This window comes from Pinus tabuliformis, chromosome X, assembly GCF_031772625.1.
Source record: "Pinus tabuliformis cultivar Carrire ecotype Pingquan chromosome X, CPIR1, whole genome shotgun sequence".
In the NCBI taxonomy this organism is placed as follows: Eukaryota; Viridiplantae; Streptophyta; class Pinopsida; order Pinales; family Pinaceae; genus Pinus; species Pinus tabuliformis.
In genome coordinates, this window is record NC_142308.1 from 911,971,717 (window position 1) to 911,994,765 (window position 23,049).

The 23,049-nt window shown below is 36.2% G+C and overlaps 1 protein-coding gene and 1 pseudogene across 1 annotated transcript; one reads left to right on the plus strand and one right to left on the minus strand.

The window, feature by feature from the left end:
• Nucleotides 1–13,682: 13,682 nt before the first annotated feature.
• LOC149142648 (protein WVD2-like 5) lies at nt 13,683–14,228 on the minus strand. The gene has a single exon (XM_089451540.1). The coding sequence runs from the start codon at nt 14,226–14,228 to the stop codon at nt 13,683–13,685; it is 546 nt and encodes a 181-aa protein (XP_089307666.1).
• A 1,137-nt stretch (nt 14,229–15,365) lies between these two features.
• Nucleotides 15,366–22,324, plus strand: LOC149142649 (kinesin-like protein KIN-14R; annotated as a pseudogene).
• Nucleotides 22,325–23,049: the final 725 nt, after the last annotated feature.

Genomic DNA, 23,049 nt, shown 5'->3' on the forward strand with positions numbered 1-23,049 from the left:
GTTGGTGAAATCTAGCCAAAAATCTCTCTTCTTCAAGATCATCCAACTGCGCGAGCCTTTCTTCCAGCGCTCTGTGATTTTTCATACCCATGAGCACCACTATTCATAGACTAGTCACAATGTACTCCATAGGCATCATCACTTCAACCCCGTATACCAGCATAAAGGGTGTTTGTCCCGTTAAATTCTTGCACGTCGTCCGATAAGCCCATAATACTCCGGGTATCCATAGGTCCCAATCGTTTCGTTGAGCATTGTAAACCTTTCTCACCGTGTTCTCCAACACTTTATTGAATGCTTCCACCATCCCATTAGCCTGACGGTGATAAGGTCTGTTCTTCTGGTGATATACCTAAAATTCTTCTGTTAGTGCATTGATTGTTTCATTTAGAAAGTGTGTACCTCGATCACTCATCAAAATATCTGGACATCCAAATCACATCAATACATGCTCAAATAGGAGCTTTGTAACCATCATGTCTATGCAATCCTTCACACACTGCGCCTCCCCCCATCGTGTCAAATACTCCATCGCGGTGATGGAGGAATTGATCACCAAGGAAAACTCCCTCCATAACCAAAAAACTATCGGACCCGGAACTTGTGGTTATGGCCCACAATCTATATCGGAAATGTTCATTATTACTTTAGCCTTAATAAACTGGGACACAACACTATAATCGATTTTCCTTTACAATTCTGGACCCATTCACTTTATCAGGAACATAGGAAATACACGGGAAAACCCCACTCTGATCACGTAAATCGGACTTCAAAATACATAGATCCTCATTCATAAATTTCTCGGGTCTTCTCAAACTGTTAAACCATGTGCACTTCTCTACACGATCACTGTCTAATGGATCTCGCGACGAATGATCAAGATCATCGGATCTCAAATAGATTTAACCCTGCTATATAAAACCCCATCGGCTATGATTTTGGAATTAACCTTCGCGCATGTTCACACCTGATATCCGTCCGATCTCAGATTCAATGGATGATCCGATCACCTTCGGACTTCAACTCAATTAAAATATGGCTCATAACCTCATCTAGTCCATTTTGTGGAAACTGCTTATGACTTTTGAGGCCACCCGATAATCCGCTTACCACCGTTGAAAACCGCCTTCGCTACTTAATGCCTGTGCGTCTCCATCACACGATGACCATAGATCTCCTCTGATCAACGATCACAACTTTGCAACTGTTGACTTGTGAGGTATTAAACGATAAAACATGTGGTCTGTGCTTAAATCTGAGTCGTCCATCCTCTGTTTTCAACAATGCGATCTAATCCTCACCATCCGTTGGCCTTGACTATTTCTTTACCATCCTTTTGGAATTTGGGGAAAGCCTGTGTTCTCTGTTATAGAAGATATTCTCAATCTTCCTCTGTCTACTGTGAAACTCAATTACGCTCACTTTCAGTTGATCCTTCCATCAATTCAACATGGAATCTCCATTTCTACATGCCTTTACAAAGGGTTTATTAAACAATTAAATACATATTCTGTAAAGGAAAATTCCATCAGACATTGATGCTATTGAACACATAATTCCACAGTATTTCTGAGGTTCACAGTCAGTGCACTATAAGGTTATTAAAACACATACATACACAAATTCTCACACATAATACACACATTCCACACTATTTAGAATTATAATATCTACATAAGAAACAGTCATACTTGACTGTTTCAGTTCTCCCTTTGCTCATCCATCCTATCTTTCCATTTGAATCTAACCTAGCTAACCTCCCGAATTATGAAAAAAGATCATAATTTATACAAGAATGGATTCATGAACCAATTTTAGTTCAGATCCAGAAATCTCTCACTCTCTCCTAAAGAATCTCTTCAACTCCACTCTTTTCTAAAACAAATTCTAATTTAAGCTTTCAAATCCCTCATATCCTATTCAAACCAGATAATTTAACTGCTTGGCCTGATCTCCACACAGGGAAGATCAATCATTAACTATGCCCTTTTCTCATATTTGACAATAAATAAACACTCACATATTTAAATAAATAAAATTAACTAATCTCTTATCTTCCAACCCATTGTTAGTCATAACATGTGATCATTCCATCACATTGCTGACTAGGTCTAGATGCTCCTACATTAGAGTCCCAAAGTTGAAAGTTTTCATGACCTCCTGGTCATGTGTTTCTTACGTTGATCATCCAGTATCCCAAACTTTACTTTGTAACTGGTCATCACTTTCATCATGCTTCTGATTCAATTCTTCTGCCACTGTCACTTTTGTTCCTCCAAATTTCCAAATATTATTTTGTTGTTGTCCTCTTTCCTTAATGATACAAATTCGTTTTGTTAATTTCTCTTCTTTGTTGTCCCTCTTTTTAACTGTCTTCATCTTCCACAAGTTCTCAACTTCCTCTTTACAATTTGTTCTCAACTAAACTCCACTAACATCTTCCTATTGTACATTTATCCTCACCATAGAAATTATGAAATTTCTATCCAATTCTTCTTCGCCTCTACCATTTACAAACTATTGTTTGTACTCTACAGCTTCCCCTTCACTATCATTAAAGATAATCTTTTCCTCTATGTTATCAGGTTCATCTAATAACTTTTCCATCAAAATGCCATCAAATCTTTATATTGTCCTTCTGCGAAAGTTATGAAAATGTCATCAATTCTCATTCCAATACCTTCCTCTCCATTACACAGTGTTCCTTGTTCTAACACACGACTATCATTCAACAATTCAATAGCTAGAATTTCTTGGAGCATATCATTATGAAGTATCCTTTCATCTTCTATACTTATACTATTGCAACAAAATGATGTTGTTTCATCTTCTCCTACATCAGAAACAAATTTTTGGTTTTCTAAGACTTCTTCATGGTTTATAGATTCATAAAAATAATCCACCTTAAAATCACAGAATTCTTGAATTTTTGTATCTGTCAACATCATCTTATATTCCTTCATAATTTCCATAGTACTTTCATTTTGATTCTCGACTGAAAATACTTCATTCTGATTATCATCACAAACTTTCATTTTCTTATCTTCAGCTTCTTTAATCATGACAATTTCCCTGTCAATACCATCATTCCAAAAATTATTAAATACATGCTCAAAATATCTTTCTGTTTCATCCATTTCTTCCAGTAATCTCACTTCTTCATCAACATGCATAAATACATTATCTAATTGTTGTTCATTACTTTTCAAACCTGAAAACATACACAACATGTTAGTTTCAAAAATATAAGGCTCTTCATTTGAAACCTCAGTGATCAGTTCCTCATGTTTCTCTGAACTATTCTGATAGTTCACCAAGTTATTGGGAAATTCTTCCTCAACATCTCTGATTTCTTCCTCATCAAAGAAAACTTTTGGGACTGCAACTTCTTGACTATGCCTGGACATTTCATCATAAGTTTGTAGAATACCTTCCTCTTCTACACAATTTCTTCTGAAATTCAGTTTATCCAAATAAGGTAACAATGTCTCCTCCTCTTCTATGATAAGAGTTTGATCTTTTAAAGATTTCCTTGACTTAACTTCTTCAGCTAAGTTCTCTGTGTCAACTTTTATTCTCTTCATTTCAAAAATCTACAATGCATTTATTTCCTTTCCCTTTTCCATTTCCCCTTGGTCTTCTATCCCTGCTAAAATTCCTTCTAACATGATCCAATAAGTTTTCACTAAGAGAAGACACAACCATTCAGCCATACCTTTTAATTTCTTCTACCAATTGAAGTCTTGAAAGTATTTATGCATATCCTTTTCTGGTTTTCTTGCCTCTCCCTATTTCAGCTTTTCATACACAATTTCAGATTCATTAGGCTGCATACCTGCAATTTTACATTCACATAAATAATTAGTCCCAAAAATATGAGATTCTCTTGTCTATGAAGATTTTACCAACACATTCCTCTCATTTTGATCTACATAGATCAGTTCTTCATCACTGTCATCATTGTCTCCTTCCCCAAGGAGAGATCCTTTCTCTGGTTCATAGATGTATTCTACTCCTTCATCCTCAACTGTTTGGAGTATTAATTTCTCAGCAAACAATTCTCTGACAGGCCATTTAACTCTTTTTCCCACATAAAATCCTTGTTTCCATTTTTCTCTAATTCCTTTCAATACCAGCTTCTTCAAACGACTAAGTTCTATCTTCATCTCAGCCAACTCTATTTTCCTTTCTTCTTTACTCATTCCTTTGAGTCCAACTACTTCAGCACTCTTTTTCCTCTACTTCTGACTTTCCTCTATACCCCTATCATAACTACCAATAGTCAGTTCCATTTCTTCCTTTGGTGAACTTTCCTTGTTCACTAGTGAGTTGCAACTAACCTTTTTCATTAGTAACAAGTCTCCTTTATGCCTCACCAAACCTTTCTGAGTTAAGCCTTTTGGCATCGATTGGTTCTTTCCTCGAACCTTTCGTTGACTAACAATTCTACCCAGCACTCCTCTTTCTAGAATTGTTATCTTTAAGACAACTCTACCCAGAATCACAATTGTGGAGCTACCTCAACAACTTCTACCCAACCACAGTTCGAAGTTTTTCTCATCTCCTCTTGAACACTCCTTACTCTAGGCTCTGCATCATCAAGTGCTCACTTCCTTCTTTCATTCAATAATTTCATTTACTGTTGGGTACTAGCACCTTTACTCATCTGAGAGTTCTTCTTGCTCTATCTTCTTTAACATTGCTCATATGCTATGATGTTGGTACAACTCATTCTACCTTTCAGCAATTCCACTTCTTCTATTGACCTGTAAAATCTTATCTCAAGGTACATCAAAGTAACCTTTTAAACCTGCAACTTTTCCTTCAAATATGTATTAAAATTAATTCCCATTCCATCAGTTAAATCTTTGCCAATGATTCATCTGCTCACTATTTCATTTAGACTTTCCATTCAAAAGACTCCATATAGCCAACAACTATTTTCCATTTTACTTTTCATAATGGACTCTTCATCTTTCAAGATCAATTAAGATTAGCTCTGAATTTCAATTATTTTTACCAATTCATGATAGGCACTATCAATTCCTTCTAATAACCTGTTTATAAGCAAATCCCATTTTGCTTCTACAAATTCCAAAATTCATTCCTTCTACTCACTGTCTTTTCAAATCTATTTAATCCAACCTTTAGTCTAACTATTCCTTTATCTATCGATATCATTGTCTTCAACAATTATTTAAGAAATCTGCAATCATTCTCAATTTTCACAAAATTCTTCAAATCATTTAAATGACTTCGATGCCATAGAAAACCACTCTTCTATTTAGCTTTAAATTCCAAACCTTCTACTTCAATTTTCCTTTTAATCAAACCAATCATTCAATCAACTTAAATGGAAATTTCGTTTTCCTGAAAGGAAAACATCTTCTCCTTTGAAATTTCAATCGCTTGTTGTTCTCTAGACATTCAAAACGCATCTCTGCAAAATTATCAAAATAAAAATTCTTACGGGACCTTCATCGGAAGTTCACTGCTTCCCCATTCTGATATCAGTGTACTTTGTAGTCTAATCCCCATCCATATCAAATTCACTTCAATTCAATTATACATATGCTCAAATTAAAATTCAGTCTCTCAACTAATCTCTACAGAGCATTGATCTATCTCTGATACCACTTGATGGTGGAATCAATCACCAAGGCAAACTCCCTCCATATCCAAACAACTATTGGACCCAGAACTTGTGGTTATGGTCCACAATCTATATCAGAAGCATTCATTATTGCTTTAGCCTTAATAAACCGGGACACAACACTATAATCGATTTCCCTTTACAGTTTCAGACCCATTCACTTTATTGGGAACATAGGAAATACACGGGAAAACCCTACTCCCATCAGTAAATTAGACTTCAAAATACATAGATCCGAATTCATAAATTTCTCGGGTCCACTCAAACTGTTAAACTATGCGAACTTTTCCGCGCAATCACCGTCTGATCGATCCCGCGATGAATGATCAAGATCGCTGGATCTCATATAGATTTAACCCCACTGTATAAAACCCCATCAGGTCTGGTTTTGGAATTATCCTTTGTGCATGTTCGCACCTGATATCCATCCAATCTCAGATTCAATGAACGATCTGATCACCTTCGAAATTCAGCTCAATTAAAATATGGCTCATAACCTCATCAGGTCTATTTTCTAGAAACCACTTACGGATTTTGAGGCCACCCAATAATCTGCTTACCACTATTGAAAACTGCCTTCACTACTCAACACCTGCGCATCTCTGCCATGCGATGACCGTAGATCTCCTTCGATCAACGATCACAACACTTTTGCAACCGTTGACTTGTGAGGTAATAAATGATAAAACATGTGGTCTGTGCTTAAATCTAAGCTGTCCATCCTCCGTTTTCAACAATGCGATCTAATCCTTCCCATTTGTTCACCTTCACTATTTCTTTACCATCCTTTTGGAATTTGGGAAAAGTCTGTGTTCTTCGTTATAGAAAATATTCTCAATCTTCCTCTGTCTACTATAAAACTCAATTACGCTCGCTTCCAACTGATCCTTCCATCAATTCAACATGGAATCTTGATTTCTACATGCCTTTGCACATGGTTTATTAAACAATTAAATATAGATTCTGTAAAGGAAAATTCCATCAGACATTCATGTTACTCAACACAGAATTCCACAATATTTCTCAGGTTCATAGTCAATACACCATAAGGTTATTAAAACACATACAGATTCAAATTCTCACACATTATACACACATTCCACACTCTTTAGCATTACAATATTTACATAAGAAGCAATCATACTCAATTGTTTCAGTTCTCCCTTTGCTCATCCATCCTATCTTTCCATTTGAATCTAACCTAGCTAACCTCTTGAATTATGCAAAAATATCATAATTTATACAAGAATGGATTCGTGATCCAATTTCAGTTCAGATCCAGAAATCTCTCACTCTCTCCTAAAGAATCTCTTTAACTCCACTCTTTTCTATTCTAATTTAAGCTTTCAAATCCCTCATATCCTATTCAAACCAGATAATCTAATTGCTTGGCCTAATCTCCACACAGGGAGGATCAATCATCCACTATGCCATTTTCTCATATTTGACAATAAATAAACACTCTCACACATTTAATTAAATAAAATTAACTAATCTCTTATCTTCCAACCCCTTGTTAGTCACAGCATGGGTTCATTCCATCACGTTGCTGACTAGGTCTAAATGCTCCTGCATCACTCGGTGAGGATATACCATGCCCCTCTCTTCCCTTGTGGTTGAATGGGTCCTACAAAATCTATTGCCCACTTCTCGAATGGTTGCAATGTCATTTTTGGATTCAAAGGCTTTTCATCCCTCTATGATGACCTCCCTGTTCACTTACATACATTGCATGCCTTAAAATATGCTTTTGAATCCCGATGAAGGGTTGGCCACCACAACCCTACACGGTTGCTCTCCTTGCATAGTGTCCTCCTGTGTTGCCCCCATGAGAGTTGGTGAGGATGCTTCTTCTCTCAAAGTTTGGTACATATCTTCGCAATATCTGATCAAACCCCATTTTGTATAAATTCCCAGCAATGACAGAAAAATCTGTCGTGCGCACCACTAATTCCTTATTTTGCTAGACAAAGTATCCTTCCGGTGCAGTTCATGTTGTTAGGATGTGCATTATATCCTCAAAATGACCATCTGTAACACATACTACAAATAGTTTCACGTTACCTAATTCTTCCTCCAAATTAGTGGGTTCCTCCACTGTCTCAATGCATGACAGGTGGTTAGGTCCCACGTTCAATCGTCCAAGCTTCACAATGACTTCAAAATCATACTCTTGGAACAATAAGATCTGTCTACAGATTCACCCCTCCAACACAGGCTTATTGACTAGGTAGTTTAGCATGGAGTGATCCGTATACATCTTAAAATGGCGTCTTAGCAAGTATTGCCGGCATTTCTGGAGCGCATACGCCATAGCTAGGCCCTTGCGTTTAGTGTAGAATAGTTCTTCTCCGCTTTGGATAATATGCAGCTTACGAACACAATAGGATGGTCCAAGCCATCGCCTCCATCATGTGTTAGTACTACCCCCAACGCTATACATGATGTGTCAACATGTACATGGAACTGTTTCTTCCAGTCTCGAAAGATTAGAATTGGCGCGGTAACCATCTTTTCTTTCAATATATCCAATCTTTTCTTACAATCATCGTTCCAAAAGAACGTGAGATCCTTCTTCAACAATTTTTCCATCAGTGCGGTGATTTGGGGATAGCCTTTGATAAACTTTCTGTAATATCCCATATGTCCGAGAGTAGCATGCAGCTATTTCACACTCCTCGGTTCTTCCAAGTTCAGTATCACGATGATCTTTGCGGGGTCTACCATCAGTCCTTGTCAGCAAACCACATGCCCCAATAGGTTCCAAAAAGGAATGAAAAATAGAAACTTCTTGAGATTGAGCATGATCTGGTATCTTTGATAGGTATCCAACATCAGGCACAAGCTTGCTATGTGGCACTTAACCAGCCCAAATTCAATCTAGTCATCAAAATATACCTCCAGGAACTTATGAATAAAATCCTTAAATTCCCCAACAATCGCACGCAAAAATATTGCAAGCGCATCCTTCAATCCAAACAACATTATGGTATATTGAAAAAAACCCCATTCAGTCGCGAAGATTATCTTGCTCCTATCCTCTGGTGCGATTTTGATTTGGTGGTACCCATAGAACCCATCAATGAAGGAATATGCTTCCAAGCACCTACATTGTCCAACACTTCATCCGTGAATGGATTCAGGAAAGGATCATGCACACAAATGTCATTCAATTTTTTGAGATCCACGCACATCCTTATCTCATCCTTCTGCTTTTTCTCTTGCACCACCATAAGGCTTACCCAATCAGATTCTTCCATAGGCTCAATGATGCATGCTGCTAGCATCTTGTCTAGCTCTAAGCGGACCTTTTCCTTGTATTTTGGATTGAGGCAGTAAGGCCTCTACATAACTGTCTTCACGTCTGGCTTTAACGTGATCTTCATCACTCCTATGTCTCCGATTATTCCTTTCAAATCTGTAAACTTCATAGGGAATGCGTCCTGGTATTCACGGACCAATTCAATGACCTTATCCTCCATCATGTCGTCCCAATAGTCTCTAATCTTCATGAATTTTGGTTCTTCCTCTGTACCAAAGTTCACTTGTTTTCTTTCACGAGCGCGGTTATATTAGGGTTTTTAATCTATAGTCCTCGAACCTCGCAGTCGCCTTCTGTTTCCAGAATGTTAATCGTCCATGGATCCTCATCCTCATCTTCAGCAGTTACATTATAACATTTGAGTGCGTGACTCAGCTGAGTAGCCCATTTAGGCTGAATTAGGTCTAAAGGATCTTGCAGTATCCTAAAGATGGATTCTTTCACCTCTTGTAGTGCCTCATCAATACTATCAAACCCATCCTCAAAACTGAATGTCATCATGAATCCTTCACATAGGATATCCCAGTCTCCTATCCCATGGCGGAGCTCTGTTTCTATATACTAATTCATTAGCATAACATCCAAGGTATGAAAGAACAGGTGCACCCATTCAGGTTGGGGCTTTTCTCCATAAGCATGTGTCCATTTGGCTAGATGCGCACGTGGATCATTCTACCCATTGTACTTGTCTGTCAGTGACATCTTAGGCTTCCCAAATCATGTTCTCATCATTGTCCTACATTGTGCCAATCATCAAAGCTTCCCTTGTGTGTAACCCACAATCTTACGGGTGCAGCACGCAGTGCCTAGTCCAAGGCCTGGAAGCGCTACTTTTCTGGTGCCTCCCTTTCAAATGCATCCAAAAAGATATCTACCTCATTTAGTCCATCATAAGTAGGCAAATTTCTTACCTCTGATGACACACAATGCAGTGACCAGGTCATCATGTTGAAATTCAGTGTAGTTGCTTCATGTAACTGATTTTGCCAACGTTCTATTTCTTCATCGGAGTCCGAACCGCAGGAACTCTTGGAATCCCATGTAATCTGTCCATCCACTGTGGGATTCACCCAGTCTTGGTCTCACACTATTATCTTATAGATGCAGTCCAGATCATCATCACTGTCATAATCACAGACTGGTTCCATATAGCGCGATCCTTCAACCAGATCTAGGGGTATTATTATGCACAATGATTTCTTCTCAAAGATCATCTTCCACTTCTTCAGATTGATTACCCTGTTCATATCTGTAGCCCAGACAATTCCCAAAAGTGTAGGTTAGGGATTTCTATCATCCACTATCTTTATTACTTCAAAATCCGCTAGCGTGCTCGCTCCCTCAATGTCCACGGTCACCCCCTACAGCCGCCCCATGGGGATAATTTTCTATTGATTCGCCATCCTTGGCTAAATCGGAGACCATTGCAGCACAGGTCTCCCCATTTGCTCCCTAGTTTCTTTTGGCGGGACATTCACATCTGACCCCAGGTTCAATGTTAGTAAGCCAAACAAATCCCTATACTACTGGCCCTTTCAGCATCAGCTCACGAAATGCGGATTGAAGTCTCACCCAAGGCAGTATGGGAGGATGCTAGAACCAAGTTTCTGCACCCTTGAGATGGTTTTGATGTTAGTTTATTCTCGCTATACCTACCTTCGCACAGGTTTCTTAGCCCTCTGTTCCACCCTTTAGTACCGTCATGAAAGGGTACAATTGGCTTTCATGCAACCGTAACCTGTGGCTCAGGGACTTTCATGCTGTTAGGGAAATGAAATGTGATATCTCCCAAAGTAGGCTAAGTGACTTACTTATCTTATTAAATGATCTTAGTTAACTTCACGTAAAGAGATGTTCTTACTTGTGTTCACTTAACCAGCACATTTACATACATTCGCGCATCATATAAGCATTATAAGTGAAATTCATACCCAACATAAGAAGATGCATAAACAGGAAATAAAGATGCAAAAATTGTAGAATACTTCTCTTTATTGATAATTCCGGACAATTATAGACTTGACCCACCCTGCGCACTCAAGTGTAGGGGTCCGTGCACTCAGCAGCGAACTTCTACCCTAGGCCTCTGCGCACTCAGCTATAGAGCCTCTACCTATGCTATGATCGAAATCTTAGAATTCTACTTCAAAGCTATCTCTCATACATCATATCTTCTTTTCTTCTTGTTATCAAACTCCTTAGAGCTTAGCTCTATTTATACAATCTCATGGTCCGCGGACCATGGGTAGATCTTTTATAGTCGATATTACATTTCCAAAATAAGGGTTGACAACCCTATGACTCTTTAAAACCTATGCACTCCACGACCACTTGGATTACAAAATTTAATGAAAATATGGGCTTTTAGCCCCAAAACTATCCTTGGGGGATCCCGCTCCCAACACCTGTGCTCTGATACCATGTTAAGTTTGGTTAACATGTTCTTTGCATGGGACAATTACTTCAATTTTCCACATTAGCCTGATTATCAATTCATTTCTTCTCATAATATCATAATATCACATTGATAGTAACTTAAGAAGAGATATAAAAGATAGATTTAGAGGACAAGGCAAGACAAGAGTACACACGGATATGGCTCAAGCCATGGAAAAACCCCAAGATCGGGAAAAGCCTTAATCAATTCTTCCTTTATTAATATCAAATGTTTACAAGAGGAAGAGTACAATAATTTTAAGGTCAAAATGACTTTCCAATGAGAAGATATCATGATACTTCACTTGGAAGGATAATTGTGCCGAAAGGTGAAATTCTAGAAAGACAAATATTGATGATGAATTTTTTTTGTTCTGGAGTCCTTGAGAGGGTCTGATGGAAAATGGTCACATCCTTCTTCTATTTCTCATAGATCCTTTCTTTATTTGTCACCTTCATTTCTCAGACAGATCTGCACATGTATAAACTTCAATGGTTGGTGTAGGAATGATAACTAATCAGGGTTACTCCTTCACACAACGGCCTTCCTTCTAACACCTTTCCTCTGACTAGTTGCTGGAATTGGCAACGATAATGTCCCCTATCCAATAAATTAAGTCGTGCGGCCTCCTATCAACCTTCAGAACCCTTGTCTAAGATTGAAACGCCCTGTGGCTCTCCTGGAGCACTCAGTTAGGGTTGCGGCCTCTTGAAGGATAGATATACCCAAGCATAAGGGGTCCAAAATGTTAAACAAAGCTCCTCCTTAGTGACCTTGATGGAGACACAAATATACCCATACAAATAGTCCTAAAAACCCTGTGGCTGATTAATTAATGGAGGTCGACCCTTATGGATAGAATAACCCAACAACAAACCTTCCTCAGACTTGTGACTATCCTACTTAGAGAAGCTTGTCCCTAGAGTAGGAGAAAACCCACAAATAATCCTTCCTCATACTTGTGGCTATCTGAGATATATTTTCCAGCGATTTGTTGTGTCCAAAATGAGGGAGAAGGCTCCTTTATATCTACAATTTCATGTCATTGAAGAGACAAAAATCTTGGCATTTATTGAGCCGACATATAGTTGTCTGACCTTGTTAATTTTACATAAATTCAAAATGACACTTCTCCTTAACCAAATTTGATGATCTTTTGGTGTAGTTTGGTCCTCTCAAAAAGAGGAATTCAATGCCACAATTATCTTCCTCAAAGGAGCTGTCCAAAGTGGGATTTGGCCCTAGTTTCCAATTTTAACATAGACGTCCTTGATAAGGAGTGCAAGAACGACATTTAGGGAACAACCTCCACTCACTCCAAAATATAGGTAGATATTTTTTAAGAGAAACAGAGAACTCAAATCATGAGTGTACATAGTTCAAATCATATTATCATTTCCTTTGTTTATTTTATTTGAAGGGGTAGTTCTGCGATTCTCTCTCTTTGAATTCTTGAAGTATGGCATCATAGCTTAAGTTGTTCTTTTTTAGGATTCTTAATTCCCTTCCCATTCATTTCTTTAGTTGAACCATGTTGAGATGATTGAATAGAGTTGGGGTCCATTTGTTTCATATCAGGTTTGTTACCTTGGATCCAAATCTTATGTGGATTAACATGGGAGTGTGATTCAATTTCCAGATGCAAGCCATCTATAACTTGCAAATTTTCAACTAAAAACCCTGTAACAAATCCTGATGTGTTGTTGCCACCTTCAAAAGTTTCAATCAGAGAACCTAAATCCTCCAATATGTCACCTTGGACCTTTTTTATGGCATCTCATCCTTCTTTTGTAATACTTAATCTTCAACCAGTTCTTCAACAGCTTCATACTTCTACATAGTTAGGCTCTCTTAAGTAGTCTTTGCAATCTAATTCTTCCTACTTATAGGTTCAACACCATTTGGTTCTTTAACAACTTCAGAATTCGGTAAATTTTCATTGTCTCTATCATTGGTGGTGTTTCCAATTCCAATCTTGCCATCTAAAGGTTTTGTTTCCTTTTGAACTTCAACATCTTCAAATTTTTCCAGAGTTAATCAATTCATATGACTTCTGCTAGGAGCATTTTTGTAACCAGTGCTTGTGATTTAATTACCATCCTTAGTAGATTCATCAATAGGTCAGCCTTTTAGGTTGTTTGAAATTTCTAGTTTGAGGCTAAAAGGTATTCCACTGCACTTTTATAGTAAATATTTTTTGAAATATGCCTTTTTCAATGATCTCTTGGAAGTTCTCTTTCCAACCATGTCCTTATCTGCAGTTGCCTTCATGTCTGCACGTACCCATTGCTCTTTTTCTGGTCCAAATTAAAGTGAGATGTTCTACAAACTTGATTTGGATCACTTTCAGATTCTACACCAGCATAGCTCTTTCTCCACCCTAACTTGGGGTATTTTGGGTGGGTAAGAGGTATCTTCTTCAACTCAACCTTTGGTGGAGCTGCTTCATGATAGAATGATGGCATGGGAGATGCTTTAAATGTCAAACTTTTCTTAAGCATCTTTATCTTAGCTTCTTGCAGCTCCTTTGGTTTAACTTGCAATTGGTTTTTCTTCGCTTCCTTTGCATTCAATTTTTCCTCTAATTTTGTGAAAAAAACTTTACGCTTCTCAGCTCTCTCATTACATCTAAAGCTGAAAACAGCTCCAGAAGGAGCACTGCCAGACTTGCCCTTAGAATATTTGATTGATTTTGCACTTGCAGTTGAGGAAAAAGTGGAATGAGAATCTTTCTCTTGGTTGAAATGAGCATATTCCTCTACATTTGTATTCACTTTCTTGGCAGGACTCACATTCTCGTCATGTAGATGCATATTTTTAGAGAAAAGGATTATAGGAAGCTTGTGTATCCAGTTCACTGACATCTTGTCCATTTTAGAAACTGAAGAAGATGGGGTATAGGAACCATAACATCCTTATTGAAATTGTTCACATTATATTCTCAATTTGCATTATTGAAATCAAAATCTGTTTATAAGATATCACCAATTGGCTAGAATTTTTTAAAAGAACTTGATTTCTCAATTCTTGAAAAACTCAAACAACATTGCAATGATTTCCTTCGCTTGGGGAGATCCAACTGAACCTTACTACCATTATAGATTTTATCATTTGGGTAAATTGATCTGATATGCTCAGTTATTGTAATTTGATGATGTGGTCCAGAAATCAAATCACAGATGGTAGGAAGTCTTGACTATCTCAAAAGTAGTTTTCATATGGCTACAGATAATGAAAATGGAGGATTTTTGAATGCTCAATTCTAGATAGTTGGAAATGACAAAACATGGGAACATAACATATTAAGAGATGTTGGCATAACAATCCTTGTACTTATTTTAAATACTCTTGAGATGGATTAGCATTAGTTCTATTGATTGGTTTCTAGATTAGAAGGAAAAATGCCAAATGTATAGTGGAGTATTAAAGGAAGATTGAAGAGCTTACTAGGGATTATGAATTGCAGAAAAATGAATGCCACGAAGCCTTTATGTCCCTTGATGACCCTAATTGTCAAAATTAAAACCTGAGGTATGAACTCAATAACATGTCATTTCATGTTGAATATCTAGGTGGAACAAATTGATCCTTTTTTTGTTTTTACCGATAAGCCAACGAATTGGAATTATCTGATGCAAAAATTTCCTTGTTACAGATCAAGATATAGAAGGCTAAACTTCTCAATTAAGGGAGCTTCAAGACACATATCAAAGGAATAATTTTTTTTGGGCTTCATCAGTTGAAGATGTGAAGGCTAAAATTCAAATAACTTTGGTATTGAATAATACTAGCATAAAAATTTAAGTTGAGTCTTCTTCCTGTACTACACCTCGTCAGATATTCTATGAATAATCTTGTTGAATACTTGGTAGAAAATACTAAAGAGAGATTATGATAACCTTTCGGAAGAGGCACATAAATGTGTCAGTGCTATCCCTGACATTGTTGGGATGACATCTGTTGTGCAATCTCTGGGTAAGTGTGATAAATATTCTATTTTTGAGATAACGTTTTATTAATTTTTATGAAGTTGTTAAGTTCTGCAGTGTGAAGATCTCAAGAAGAAGTTCAACAAAGAGACAATGTAAAGGAAAAACTTTAAAATAAAGTGTTGAATCTTACAGGAAACTTGCTGATTGCATTCTTTTTATGCATTACACAAGGATTAGCACGTTAGATAACGTGATTTTCTGGTCTTTTTCAGGAAACATCAGAGCATTGTGTAGATGTTGTCCATTGAGTGATGGAGAAATATCAGTGGGAGCTTCTGCAGTGGCAGAATTTGATACAAATAGAGACAATGAATTGAGCATCATGTTAATGGTTCTTCAAAGAAAGTGTTCAAATTTGATTGTGTTTTTACTATTTAGTATTTACTAATCAATAAAATCAAGGTAAGATATACGGAATACTATCTCTTGAATCTGAAATTTATTATTAATAAGTTGACAAACTCATTGATTAGAACTATTTCCATGGGAAGTGATTATTTTTGTCGATACGACACCAGTTACCATGTCAGTTTTGGATGGGTATAATGTGTGTAATATTTCGTATGGGAAAACTAGAACTGGGAAGACATTTACAATAGAGGGAACACATGATGATAGGTGAGTAAACTATTGAACATTGAAGGAGCTCTTTGATGTAGCTAATGAGAAAAATGGATTATTTGAATATGATATCTCAATAATCGTATTGGAAGTTAAGAATGAGAAGATTCATGATCTACTTGCATCCCCAACTCAACTAGGGCATACTGTTAACAAGTAACTTCTGCCTTTGTTGGTGTTTAAGGTGATTTCTAGTTTGCTAAAAAAAGATGAGATAGATTTGATACATATATTGTTCTATCCTACAAAATAGTTTTATTATATTTAATTGAGAATGACTCGATGGTCTATCGTTAGTCTTGAAGTAAAGATATGTAGTAGAAGATGTCCATCATGTTGTAGGCCTTGCTGATGTACAAGGCCTCTCCATCAGCGACAGGGTGCATGGAATTGATCCTAAGGATGTCTTAGCCGAGATTGATGAAGGAGAGGTCAAGATTTCAAAAAAATAGAGGAAGATTTCTAAATTGGTAATTGAAATGAAAGCCTTTAATTATTTCTATTATTGGCTATTTGTTCATTTTTTTATGGCTTTTAAGGTTTAATGAAGTTGAAAACTGGAAGAAGGTGGTCTGTGAATTTGCTTTCAGAACCATGGGGATTTTGAGACATTTAGGGGCCTTTGACTTTCATTTAGGGGCTAATGTTGTGATGATTCAACACCTCTCTTCAAGCCTCACTTTGGCTTAGATCTGCTAGTCACTGCCAATCAATTTCTAGACCTTTCTCTTATACCATGTTGAAAATTGACCCCAGTATTTGCACTTGGTTAGCATGCTTATCTCATGATGGGAATCCTTCCAACAAAAACCACTTTCCAAGTCATTTCTTCTGGTATAAATTTTGGAGAATGTTCCATATCACTAGAACTAACAAAATCTCACTCATAGGAATTTGATAGCGAGTGTGTACCATCTTAGTAACCAAGACATATATTTTTAGCTAATAATGGAAGTAGAATCAATGTTTTATACAGTTTAACAAGTATAGTAGATCAAATTTACCCAGAAATTGAACCTATGAAACAAAGTTGTGTAATTATAAGTATGATATATATATAGAGCTAGCCCCTCAACAAACTCAATGCTTCAAAGTTTTTTTTTTCAACTATGTTGCTCCCCATAAGGAATTTGAAACAAGAGGTAAAAACACTCTCACATTACAGATTATCGTTGTTTTCTTTCAACCTGCAAAACTAAAAACCTTATAATATATATATATATATATATATATATATATATATATAGTAGTAGAAATGTAGTAAAAAGTCTTTTATTATCAACATTGAAACCATTGGAAGACGTCCTTGACAAGGACTACAAGAATGACATTTAGGGAACAACCTCCACTCACTCAAAAATACAGGTAGATATTTTTTAAGAGCAACCGAGAAATCAAATCACGAATGTACATAGTTCAAATCATACTATCGTTTCCTTCATTTTCTTTGAAGGTTAGTTTTGCCATTCTCTCTCTTTGAATTCTTGAAGTATGACATAATATCTTTAAGTTGTTCTTTTTTTCCCATTCATTTCTTCACCTGAACCATGTTGAGATGATCAAACAAAGTTGGGGTCCATTTGTTTCATATCAGTTTTGTTGCTTGGATCCACCCCTTACGTGGATTAACATGGGAGTGTGATTAACTTTCCATATGCAAGCCATCTGTAACCTGCAAATTTTTAGCTAACACCCATGTAACAAAGCCTGAATCCTCCAATATGTCACACCTTCAGAAGTTCAATAAGAGAACCTGAATCCTCCAATATGTCACCCTGAACCTTAGTTTCTGGCATCTCATCCTTCCCTTGTAATATTTTAGCTTCAATCGGTTCTTCAACAACTTCATACTTCTGCATAGTTAGGCTCACTTCAGTAGTCTTTTCAATCTCATTCTTCCTACTTATAGGTTCAGTCCCATTTGGTTCTTCTTCAACAACTTCAGAATTCAACAAAGTTTCATTGTCTCTATCATTGGTGGTGTTTCCAATTCCAATCTTTCCATCTAAAGGCTTGGTTTCCTTTTGATCTTCAACAACTTCAAATTTCTACATAGTTAATCCATTTATGTCACTTCTTATATAAAAAATTTTGGAATGAGTGCTTGTGATTTAGTTACCATCCTTGGTATATTCATCAACAAGTCATTGTTTTGGATTATTTGAAATTTCTTGTTCGAGCCTAAAAGGTCTTTCACTGGACTTTTACGATAAATATGTTTTAGAAGATGTCTTTTTCAATGATCTCTCGGCAGTTCTCTTTTCAACCATGTCATTATCTGCAATTGTATTCATGTCTGCACATACCCATTGCTCTTTTTTCTAATCCAAATTAAAGTGGGATGTTCTACAAAACTTGATTTGGATCACTCTCAGATTCTACATCACCATAACTCTTTCTCCACCCTGACTTGGGGTATTTTTGGTCACTATGTGGTATCTTCTTCAACTGAAACTTTGGTGGAGCTACTTCACGATGGAATGATGGCATGGGAGTTGCTTTAAATGTCAAACTTTTCCTAATCATCTTTATCTCAGCTTCTTGCAGCTCCTTTGGTTTAACTTGCAATTGGTTTTTCTCTGCTTCCTTTGCATTAAATTTTTCCTCTAATTTTGTGAAAAGCACTTCACGTTTCACTCTCTCATTACATATAAAGTTGAAAAGAGCTGCAAAAGGAGCACTGCCAGACTTGCCTTTACAATCTTTGATTAATTTCACGGTTGCAGTTGAGGAAAAAGTGGAATGAGAATCTTCCTCCTGGTTGGAATGAGAATCTTCCTCTAGCTTTGTATTCACTTGCTTGGGAGGATTCACGTTCTAGTCATGTAGATGCGTATTTTCAGAGAGAAAAGGATTGCAGGCAGCTTGTGTATCCAATTCACTAACATCTTGTCCATTTTAGGAACTGAAGAAGATGGGGTATAGGAACCAAAACATCCTTATTGCAATTGTTCACGTTATATTATGGATTTGCACTATTGAAATCAGAATCTATTTATAAGATATCTCCAATTGGCTAATTTTTTAAAAGAACTTGATTTCTCAGTTCTTGAAAAGCTCAAACAACAGTGCAATGATTTCCTTTGCTTGGGGAGATCCAACTAAACCTTACTACCATTATAGATTTTATCATTTGGTTAAATTGATCTGATATGCTCAGTTATTGTAATTTGATGATGCGGTCCAGAAATCAAATCACAGATGGTAGGAAGTTTTGACTATCTCAAAAGTAGTCTTTCATATGGCTACAGGCAATGCAAATGGAGGATTTTTGAATGCTCAATTCTAGATAGGGCTGACGAAAACTGGGAACACAACGTATTGAGAGATGTTGGCAGAGTCATCCTTGTACTTCTTTTAAATACTCTTGAGATGGATTAACATTAGTTCTGTTGATTAGTTTGTAGATTAGAAGGAAAACTCCCAAATGTATAGCGGAGTATGAAAGGAAGATTGAAGAGCTTACTAGGGAGTATGAATTGAAGAAAAATGAATGCCACGAGGCCTGCATGTCCCTTAATGACCCTAATCATCAAAATGAAAACCTGAGGACTGAACTTGATAACATGTCATTTCATGTTGAATGTCTAGGTGGAACAAATTGATCTTTTTTTTCTTATTACTGATAAGCCAACGAATTGGAATTATCTGATGCAATAATTTCCTTGTTACAGATCAAGCTATAGAAGGCCAAACTTCTCAATCAAGGGAGCTTCAAGACACATACCAAAGGCATAATTTTTTTTTGGCTTCATCAGTTCAAGACTTGAAGGCTAAAATTCAAATAAATTTGGTATTGAATAATACTAACGTATAAATTTAAGTTGAGTCTTCTTCATGTACTACACCTTGTCAGATATTCTATGAATAATCTTGCAAATACTTTTTACAAAATACTAAAGTTATATTATGATAACCTTTTAGAAGAGCACATAAATGTGCTACTGTTATCCCTCACAATGTTGTGATGAGATATGCTATGCAATCTTTGCGTATCACTCTCTGGGTAAGTGATAAATATTATGTTTCTGATAAAATCATTGCCAACGTTTTATTAATTTTTATGTATTTGTTAAGTTCTGGAGTTTGAAGACCTGAAGAATAATTTGAAAAAAGAGACAATGTAAAGGAAAAAGCTTTAAAATAAAGTGTTGAATCTTACAAGCAACTTGTTGATTGAATTTTTTTTTATGCATTACACAAGGATTAGCAGGTTAGGTAACGTTATTTTATGGTCTTTTTCACAAAACATCAGAGCATTCTGTAGATGTTGTCCACTAAGTGATGAAGAAATATCAGCATGAGCTTCTATAGTGCCAGAATTTGATACAAATAGAGATAATGAACTGAGCATCCTTTTAATGGTTCTTCAAAGAAAGTGTTCAAATTTGATTTTGTTTTTACTATATACTAATCAAGAAAATCAATGTAAGATGTATAGAAGAATATCTTTTGGATCTGAAATTTATTATTAATAAGTACAAAAATTCATTTATTAGAGTTATTTCCATGGGTAGTGGTTGTTTTTTCGATACTACACTAGTTGTCATGTCAGTTTTGGATGGGTACAATGTGTGTAATTTGAATATGGGAAAACTAGAACTGGGAAGACATTTACCATCGAGGTAACACATGAGGATATGAAAGTAAAATATTGAACATTGGAGGAGATCTTTCATGTAGCTAATGAGAGAAATGGATTATTTAAATACGATATCTCAGTAAGTGTATTGGAATTTTACAATGAGAAGATTCATGATCTACTTGCATCCCCAACTCAGCCAGGGCATACTGTTAAAAAGTAACTTCTATTTTTCTTGGTGTTTAAGTTCATTTCTAGTTTCCTGAACAAAGATGAGATAGATTTGATACATATATTGTTCTATTCTACGAAACAATTTTAGTATATTGAATTGAGAATGACTCTGTGGTCTGTCGTTAGGCTTGAAGTAAAGCAAGGTAGCAAAAGGTGTCCATCATGTTCCAGGCCTTGTTGAAGTACAAGTACACACTATGAATGAGGTTTGGGATGTTTTCCAAACTGGAAGCAGTGCAAGGGCCATTGGCTCTACCAATTCTAATGAAAATAGTAGTCGTTCTCACTGGTGTGCATTCTTTCATCATGGCTCACTTCATACTACTACATAAAATGGATAAATCAGGATAAATTCAGTGAAGAACATATAATAACCTTGCCCCTATGCTACATCTTATTGGGCAGTTTTGTTGAATCAAAAATGTTAACAAAATTAAGTTGAACAATACCAATTTGAAATATAGTTCATAACCTGCTTGAACCAGTTATCAAAATTTATCTTATAGTTTTTGTGAGAGAAAGTACTTATTTGAATAGTTTAAGAACCAGTTGAAGAAAATTACAGTATTTTATTTTTGCATGTGAGAATTACTTGATTTATATGACAATATCAACCAGTGAGGCAGTTCTGATTTGTTTGTGTTGTTTTCTCTGGTAACGAGTTATTGAAAGTTTGTGATTTCAATGTTACCATGCACAATGTACTTTGTGTGATGGTAAAGGGAGAAAACTTAATCAGCGGGGAATGTACCAGGAGCAAGTTGTGGCTTGTTGATCTAGAAAAAAGTGAGAGAATAGCAAAAACAAATGTTCAATGGGAGTGCCTTATGGAAGCTCAATCTATTAGCAAATCTCTTTCTATTCTTGGTGATGTTATATCTATGTTAGCAACCAAAAACAACCACATACCCTATAGGTTTGTTGCATTGCAACTATTTGAAGAGCTCAAAATAGTTTCACTATTATTCATTTGTCACTTCCTTTTGCATATGTTGTCTCTTTTTGAAATCAAATTTAATAATGACGTGACTGTTGTTTTTGGTGATTTTAGGAATTCTAAGCTTACAAATTTGCTCCAAGATTCATTAGGTTCCATTCCAATACCTTTTCTCTTCATGTGCTTTTTCCTTTAAGTTCATTGAACTTTTCCACTAGAGTGAGGGGCATAGAACTAGGTCCAGCATGGAAACAATTTGATTCCTGTGAGCTTTTGAAGTATAAACAAATGGTACTTTCAAATAAATTGATTTTACATTGCTAGTTAGCATACAATTAGAATGATTTTGCATGCATATTTTCAATTAGTATTGTTATTGAATTCAGAACATTCCCTGTATGTTAGGCTGGTTAGGCTATTCCTGAAAGTGTGAATGCCTTTGTGTAGTTTGAGAAGGCCAAACAAGAAGGAAAGGTAAAGGATGACATGATGCAGAAGATGGATGAGAAAATGCAAAACTTGGATGTGAAACTTAAGGGCTGAAATTATAATTCTCGAGAACTGATCAAAGAGGCTGAAATACTTCAAGTAAATGTTATGAAGGTTGAAATGTTCTTAGAAAAGGTATGACACGGGCTTGTCCCTTTTATTGCTTTTAACTTGCATATTCTTAGAATGTAAGCAGCCCTGGATATAATCTTCAAGAGACGGTAATTCTTATTTTCATTTTTTATTTAACTTTCTTTTTAAGTGCTAAAGATTTCATTTGTTTGGTTCAATGTATTAAAGTAAGATTTTTCCTAATATTACTAGTCATGCAGGTAAAGGATCTTGAAGCATAACTTGAGGCCAAAGTGAAAGCTAAATGATTACATACACAAAAATAACTAGAAGACAAACATGAAATTGGGAGTAAAGAGGAGAGATAACAACAAGCAGAGAAGGAGATATTGCAATATCTGGAAAAACTTAAAGGAAAATAGCATATGTGTAGAAATATTCAAGAGAAGGTAATGTCGAAACTTTATATTCTCTTTTCGGATTAACTTTGCCTTTGATTTCAATGCACTATAGTCTCATTTGCTAGGTATATTTATTTCTTAGGTTGTACAGTCTTAAGGCTTTGGCTAATTTTACACGTCATTCAAGTAAATGATATCGAAGCATAGCTAGAGGCTAAAGTGAAAGAGAAACAATCACTACCAGATATAGTGTTTTGAGAAAAAACCACTAGCCCATCAGTTAGGGGCCTTCATAACTTGTGACAT